This window comes from Pezoporus occidentalis, unplaced genomic scaffold, assembly GCF_034315485.1.
Source record: "Pezoporus occidentalis ecotype Australia unplaced genomic scaffold, CSIRO_AGI_Poc_V1 ctg26, whole genome shotgun sequence".
NCBI classification, from domain to species: Eukaryota; Metazoa; Chordata; class Aves; order Psittaciformes; family Psittacidae; genus Pezoporus; species Pezoporus occidentalis.
In genome coordinates this window covers 1,863,491-1,871,441 of record NW_026914502.1, presented here as the reverse complement: position 1 = coordinate 1,871,441, position 7,951 = coordinate 1,863,491, and the positions used below count along the sequence as shown (strand labels likewise).

At 43.1% G+C, this 7,951-nt stretch overlaps 1 protein-coding gene across 2 annotated transcripts; it reads left to right on the top strand.

Annotated features, from left to right (window-relative positions):
• The first annotated feature begins 1,153 nt into the window (after window positions 1-1,153).
• SH2D1B (SH2 domain containing 1B) lies at window positions 1,154-7,082 on the top strand. 2 transcript variants are annotated; one of them, XM_062623943.1, is made up of 5 exons: window positions 1,154-1,336; window positions 1,436-1,592; window positions 3,899-3,962; window positions 5,900-6,068; window positions 6,673-7,082. In XM_062623943.1, the coding sequence occupies exons 1-5, from the start codon at window positions 1,327-1,329 to the stop codon at window positions 6,708-6,710; spliced, it is 438 nt and encodes a 145-aa protein (XP_062479927.1). In that variant the 5' UTR covers window positions 1,154-1,326; the 3' UTR covers window positions 6,711-7,082. The 2 variants fall into 2 exon arrangements, with proteins under 2 accessions (XP_062479927.1, XP_062479928.1); XM_062623944.1 differs by lacking the exon at window positions 1,154-1,336 and having other exon boundaries at window positions 1,349-1,592; window positions 6,673-7,077.
• The last annotated feature ends 869 nt before the right edge of the window (window positions 7,083-7,951 follow it).

The following is a 7,951-nucleotide window of genomic DNA, read 5'->3' as shown; positions in this document are numbered from 1 at the left end:
AACAGAGGATTGCCAAGGCTTTCCTGGAGCTTTCCATGGCTTCCTGACTGAGATGATCAGGGGATCACAAACACTCATTTTCTTTTCTCAAATTCACTTAGTAATTGTGAACAAAAAGGACGAGAGTTCCTATAGTTAACTTCTCCCTTCCCTATACAGTCCTGAGTTATTCCTGTAGCATAGTCCAAGGTATGGCTTTAGTGAGGTGTATGACACACAGACGAACTAAGTGTCATAAGACATCACTCCTACCATCACACCTAATCCTTTATCCTACTTCCTTTGCACAAAGGGAGGAGAACTGAGATTTTGCCAGCAGCGTGCTGTAGCTTGGCCATAACCTAACTGTTGAGTACTTCGCAAGGTTCTTGGAGTGTTGTGGAATGGGGGAGGATTTGTGAAAAAGAAGCAGGAAATATCACAATGTCATTTTTGGGCATCCCCTTGTCTTCTGTGTGGATCATCAGTAAGGCGGTTCCTGGAACTGCACTGCGTGGGGACAATGTCACCAGTACTAATGGAGTACGTGGCAGCAGTGGTGCCAGATCTTGAACAGAAGTGATGGGGTCATTGCCTCTGGGCACAACTTGGCAGCAGGGAAATCATGACACATCATGATACAGCTTCATAGCTCATAAAGAGGTGGCCCTAGGTGGGAGAGCTGGGAGGTGAATGTGCAAATAGCATGTTTTGAAATGAGGAAGATTCTTGCCAGTGCCAGCACTTGTCTATCTGGGCTCCATTTTGACCTCAAGGATGGGCTGTATTGCAGGGGCCGTATTTCTCCTCTGAGGATTCTCTCTCTCCTGCCGTTCTTGCCCTCTGAACCACTACTTCCCCCACATCTTTATGTCCTCTTTCAATTTGCTTTCCCTTACAAACACTGCTCAGCCTGGTCCTTGCCTCCTGCTTCTCCAGGTATGTGTGCTCCTCCCCTGGTCCATGGCTTCCACCAGGGAATTTACAAAATGCCTGGGAGAACATGTTCCGTGGAGCTGGGCAGCATTTCCTCCCTCAGGGAGCAGCAGTTCTACATGTGGCTGTATCCTGTCCTTTTTGGCTTTGAGCCACTTTAAACCTAAAAGTTAACTTAAAAATATAAATCTACTTCTTAAAAATATACGTGTCAATTTACCTATTACACGGGTTAGAAACGTGATAGACAACTCAAACATCTGCTGATATAATGTGACAAAAGACTCTTCCCTTCTCATGTGGACTGTGACCAGTGCACACAAACGATTTCCCATTTCCTGCCTTCACTGCATTCGTGATCTGTAAGCTCAGGCCAGTAACAGATTTCACTGGTCAGTGATAACAACACAGATGAACTCATGTATGTACCTCAAATGCTGGCTGCCTGCAGTCAGCTGCTTTTAGACTAAGGCTTCTTTTAATGCCAGGCTCCTGACTTTCTCTGGAGTTGCTTTGGAAGGCAAGAGACCTTGTTTTCTTTTGATCATGGAGCTCTCATTTTTTCATGGAAAGATAACAAGAAGAACCTGTGAAGAACTGATGAGCAAGGGAAAGAATGGTAGCTACTTAGTACGAGAGAGTGAAAGCATGAAGGGAGTCTTGTGTCTCTGTGTTTTGTAAGTACTCTAATATTGTTTTTTTCATGACTTTTCAGATAGATCCAAAGACAAGTGTTCACCTTCTCTAACATTAATAGTATTAAGAGAATATATGCTTCAAAGGAATTTTATCTGATGTAAGAGCACAAGCTGAGACAGAAAGTTATAATGCCCTGTTCAAACTCATATGACAGGTCCATGAACAAGATGGGCACAGAAAATAAATACCTACTTCTAGTCCCTAACTTTAATCAAGACAATTAAAATGCTGTTATTCGCTCTTCCCACAGGGAATAGCACTTTGATTTCCCTTTCAAGAAGCTTTTCTTACACTATTGATACATAATCGATCTGTTCCTAATGTGTTAAAAGTTAATAAATCAGACTGAGTGGTTTTGCTGTTTGACCCTATGAGGTTTTACACTCTTCTTGAGGGTTTGTTTATGACATGAAAAATTGTTAACATCCCATCTAATTAATTTGAAAATACAAGAAAATGTTTTCTCAAGAACCAGAAATGCATTTCTTTTGAAACAAATCAAAGGGGAAGGGAAAATGTGAGAGGGAAATGGAGCGCTATGGGGTTGGTGGGCAGAAGAAATGAGGTCCATGAATTGACAGAATAAGAAGAGAAATGACAAGCTGGGGGCAAACAGAACCTTTGGGGGGCTTCCAGTATGGTGTAGAAGCAGACAATGTAGGGGATGCAGAGGGGGCAAGGAGCATTGGAGGGAAAGGGCATGCATCCCATGCCAGAAGGGACAAACGGGAATCCTGGCACAGAGGAACATTTGCAATATTAGTCCCTGACATGGGAGGATGGCTGTTGAGGTCTCATGCAGTAGGGGTAGATGAGAAAGTGAAGGCTACTTAGGTGTGTGCGATCAGTTACACCAGAGGGCACATCTATAGAGTACATTGTGGGTAGATGCAAGCTGACATAAAGCTTAAGCTTGGTGCCACACAAGTTGCTTTCTTTTTCTCATGGATATGGAAAAGCATGTGACTTCCAGCCTCTGTGGGGATTTAGTGTTAAAACCCGACAGCTCAATTCATGTAGCTACAGCTGAAGTCCTGAGGAACGTGTGTACCAGTAAAAAGAACTTGGTTTCAGATACTTTTTCCCCCTGCTTATTTGTGATGTATATTTCTTTGCAACTTCACTGCCTTTTTTGATCATGGTCATGATCTCCAGTTCATCTTCTGAATAGCTGCCATTGACATAGTTGATAAAGCTTTTTACTTCTGTTAACAAAATATATCCAAAGCCATCAGTAGCCTGAGTCTTCCAACACCTGCGTGTTATTAAAAATAAGTAAAACCCAGGGAAATGCAAAGGAAGAGTAATTTTCCTACAAGTAGGACCTCTGCATCCATTTTCTGGATGCTGGTGACCGGAGGCCATTTTCTGCTACCATCTCTTCAAGAATTCAACAGCCTTCTTGTTATCAACCTGTAAAATGAAGTCTAGGGAGGTATCACACAAGAGGAAGGTTAAGAAGATAGATGAGAGGATGGGATATCTGTGGAATAAAATTGCTCCTGTATAAAGATCTCTGTTAGATTTAGTTCATAAGTTCCTCAAAGCCTCTGGTAAAAGTAACTTTATATTTCAAGATATGAAATGTTATCTCATTTTGCAAACTCTAGGCTCCCTTCAGTTTTGCTTTTCTATCTCATTCAGTTTTACTGCAAACTTCTCATGTCTTTAATACCACCTGCTGTTTGCAGGCATTTCCAGTATCAGCTTGGTTAACAATGTGGTGTCCCTTCCTTCCTCCACAGCATCTATTTTGGCAGCAGAGGTCAGAGACTCAGCCCACTGTCAAGTCCCTAATATCATACATGCTCTTTAGTATATGTCCAGTACCATATACATCTCCAGCTATACTCTGCTCAAATCGAACATGTTCTAGGTTGAAGGAGCCTGGTATGTGATCCCGCCTGGAATACACGAAGGCTCAGACAGCTGAAGGGGTTACTGTGTGGGGCAGCACGGGCAAACTAACAGTTTGAATTTACAGTGCCACAATTACCTAAGGGCTCCCACAAGGAAAGCAGGTTACATGAAAAAACAATTGTGCAGCTTCACTCGTGTGTATTCCATGGCACCCTCCTCACCTGAGGAAGAGCACCTCACTTTTGGGTTTGTAGCTAAGGAGATCTCTGTTATAGCTCTTGTGTCTTTATGCTATTGCAGTTTTCTTTCAGATACAAGCAAAACCAAAAGCTGGCTGCCAGGATAAGCTGTAGCAGACTAAGCAAGTTGCAGTGGTCTAAGAGTTGATAAAAAGCATAATGCATGCAACAACGTTTTTTCACAGATTTGAAAAATGCATCTACACTTACCGTATCTTCAGGGCACAGCAAGGATACTTTAAAATACAGGTGAGTAACTCTTATGTTGTCTGTAAAGACTGCACTAAATGAGATTTTCTTGATTTAAAGAATCAGTATACATGAACACATTTACCTTAGCAAGTTTTCTCAAGTTTGCTTTCTTCTCTATTCAATTCTTGACTTTTTAATGTTATGCTCATGATTGCATACGAGCTTAGAAGTAGAATTCCCTTACAATCTAAGTGGATCTGTTACTTGTTGACCAGCTGCTTTCTGATTTGATCATTTCTTTTTGATAGCATTGAAGAAAAATCTATCACTTTTGGTTCTTGCTCCTGTACCTAATTAGCTTTTGCTATTTGAAAACGCTGCCATTGCACCCAGCATCTTATACGGATTTGGAATATTGCAATGATCTTTTTGATTTAGAGGGACCTATCTGTAATTCTGTGTGATGCTGAGACTCCTGAAGGGATGACCACAGAAAATGCCACTCAAATGCGTAAGAGCAGGCTGCATCCATCAATTCCCTTGGCATGGTGAGAGAACACTTAAAAAGCTGGCTGACTCCTCGGCTTGTAGTAGGACAGCCAAGAGGAGTGCCAACAATTAAGCAGCATTTAAGTGGAATGAAGAACTCGCTCCATAAAGGATACACCAAGCTCTCATATGCTGGTAATTTCTTGCTTATTAGTGGTTTTGACTGAGTATGAAAGACACAATTTCCTATGAAGAATAGGCTTTGTCAACAAACAGATCTATTTGGACTGTAGCCACTCTGCTGCAGTTTGCTGTCATGCCTATCAGCAGATTAATAACTAAAACACTTCCAGTGTTTTCAACCCAAATTTTCCTGACAGGGTTTTACCAAGAATGTGAAAGAAGAGTTCTGTTCTTCAAGTTCTTAAGTCAGATTGGTTCACCTTACTAACACCATAGACTGAAATAATGTATTGATGGTGAAGGGGATATTGGTTGGGTTTTTAAAGGGTCAGATTCAGCTGTAAACTTCCTAGAGTATGGTGGTTTGAGCTGATCAGCAGCTAAGCACCCACACAGCTGCTTGCTCCCTCCCCAGCAGGGCAGGGTGCGAGGAAGAGAACTCGAACAGCAAAGGTGAGGAAACTCCTTAAAGGTGAGGATCAAGATAAAAGACAGTTTTAATTGGTGAAGCAAAGTTGTGCATACAAACAAAGCATAGGAGGAGTTTAGTCACTACTTCCTATGGGGAGCCAGATGTTTAGCCACCTCCTGGAAAGCCTCAGCATGCATAATGGTTACTTAGAAGACAAATGCCATAACCGCAAACATCCACACTTTTCCTAAGCCAAGTCTCTGCACGGATCACTGCAGGGCTGTGCTGCGGAAGCAGTTCAGTCCAGCTCTGTGAACCCACACATCCAAAAGCAGCTTGTGAGAACACTGTTCCCCCGCTCAGGAGTGCCACCCTTTGTGTTTGGCCTCAGGAGTCTGCAATGCAAGTCTCAAAGCCAGACAGATAATAAACTCCTGCCTAAGAGTGAAAGCTGGCCACGGCTTTTGCACGCTTCCTTTGCTTGACAATGCTGATGTTTTGTGAAATGTTTGGACGTTCTTCTGCTTGCCAAATAGTTATTTAAATACAACGTTATTTTAAGGGAGAACTAAATATGTTGCCCCTGAACCTGTGTTCTGAGACCAGAGAGGAGCCTGTAATGCCATCATTCTTTGACACTGCTGTAGTAGGTTGCTGCAGCACAAACTGGAGACAGTATTTTAAACTGATCTTTGTTTCCATAAAATAAGAAAAAAGATGGTGAGGGATTAGACACTTAGTGCCCTACATTAATAGGTGTTCCTAGTGTTTAAAGGACAGTGCAACATTCTGTCCCCAAATCGATGTGCAAAACAGCCCTTGGTAAACCAGAAACAACCTGTCTTTCCTTTCACTTAGGTGTCTCCATGTGAAAGGGCACTTGCAAACAAGCTTTATTTTCCCTCTGCAGACTTCTGAAGGTTTACCAGAGAAGGTCTTCAGAACATTAAAGGATCTCATATACAATTATGAAAAGCCAAATCAAGGCCTAGTAATAAACCTCCGCTACCCAGTGAAGAAACTAGAGGCCTCGCACAGAAGCCAGAGGTTCAATTCAGGAAAGGATGTAGTTTATGATGGTGAGAAATTTAGCTCTGCCTTTTTTGTTGTTGTTTTGGGGGCGGGTTTGGTTTGTTTGGGGGGTTTTATTTAAGCCTTCCAGTATCTGAAGGGGGGCTATAAGGATGCTGTGGAGGGACTCTTCATTAGGGACTGTAGTGATAGGACAAGGGGTAACGGGTTCAAACTTAAACAGGGGAAGTTTAGATTGGATATAAGGGAAAAGTTCTTTCCTGTGAGGGTGGTGAGGCACTGGAATGGGTTGCCCAGGGAGGCTGTGAATGCTCCATCCCTGGCAGTGTTCAAGGCCAGGTTGGACAGAGCCTTGGGTGGCATGGTTTAGTGTGAGGTGTCCCTGCCCATGGCAGGGGGGTTGGAACTGGATGATCTTAAGGTCCTTTCCAACCCTAACTATTCTATGATTCTAAGATGATTCCATTGACAGGTTTGGGGTGAATAGTTGCAAAGTGTCCTCTGAGACCAGCTTTCATGGACAGAGAAGTTCAACATCCTTCCTCCTCACGTTCCCTGGAAAACATTTATTCTTAGCTTACAAGGGATCCCTGGTTACCCTCATTCCAAGGACCCAATTGCAATCACGTCTTTCATTTCACTGCTGTACAGAGATCGATGAGAGCGATTACATCATGGTCTTACCCTGACGGATCTTCGACCCAGCAGTTCTGGAAGCTGTTGTTCCAGGCTGCGCTGCAGCACAGGGGATCAGCTGAGGAGAGCTCCAGGCTGGGCATTCTCCACTGTGGATCCACACCTCTCGAGTTAATCTCCTCCTTTGCAGACTGTCGGAGCAGGCACAGCTGTGTTTTTCTCCAGCAGGTCCAGTACAAGCTATTTTTGTTCAGCAATAAAAGAATTAATAAGAGACACATGTTGGGGAAGGGTATCTGTGCGCATGGACGTGTACTTTGGCTTTTGAGTTAGCAAACTGTCCAAGATGTCTGTTGCCAAAATGAACAATCCGTCAGGAAGCAGCAATATAAATGCAACGAGCAAATGTGCATAAAGCAGAAGTGATATGTGTGGATATAAAAACATACATGTCAAATACTCCCTCGGCACCATATTGATATGCGGGTAGACTCCACAAGTCGTTGAAGTTGTAAAGTAGGTATGCTTTTACTCAGCGCTGAGGCGCATGGGGGATCGCTCCTCCAAAAACATGCGCGCCTTTCCTTTGCCACTCACTTTGTTTATATTACATATAATGATTCCATAAACATGTGATTGCTTCACGCCTCATACATATGCAAAACCTATTCCCGTCTAGTATTAGAATTAGTTTTCTGGCATTTGTCCCATTGGTGCGCCTGCGCAGTGCCTCCTGGTGGTGGCCGTTAGGGGGTTGTGAGGATGAAGGCCTGTAGTTCCTCTTCATCACCGCGAGTAACCTCTTGCTTTCACGCAGACTCAGTGGGGTTTCAGCTCCTGTGCAAACCTCAGGTTCGGTACAAGCTGGTTTTATGTATCTTAAAGCAGAAACTTATCAGGTTTGCAAGTTTTGTTGCTCTGCTTATCTTTTGTTCCTTTTCTTTCTCTGGATCCTATTTAAACAAGAATGTCTTCGATGTTAAGTTACGAATCTTATCTACCACAATTCTGCCTTGCAGCTGTTAACTCCTACAATTCTGCTTCACCGTTCTAAAAACTTTGACTCCTATGGTTGTGCTTCACCAAGCACAATGACTGCTGAAGGAAGCAGGCACAACGTTTATTCCCTGCTATCAATATGATGCTTAAAACCCCCTCACGTCTCTTATTTTGTGCATGACTCATGTTACCACACCGTTGGACAAGTGGGTAGTATTGAAGTGTCAGGGAATACCGGTGTTATCCTGTACTTTGAAACGAACAAAATTAAAGCCAAAAGGCCACGTTGAATCCC

Bases quoted from the DNA above. Each gene is read 5' to 3' on its own strand.
- SH2D1B (XM_062623943.1), top strand. The intron at 1,593-3,898 runs GTAAGTACTCTA...GTTTTTTCACAG, and splicing joins GTCTTGTGTCTCTGTGTTTT to ATTTGAAAAATGCATCTACA. The intron at 6,069-6,672 runs GTGAGAAATTTA...ACTGCTGTACAG, and splicing joins AAAGGATGTAGTTTATGATG to AGATCGATGAGAGCGATTAC.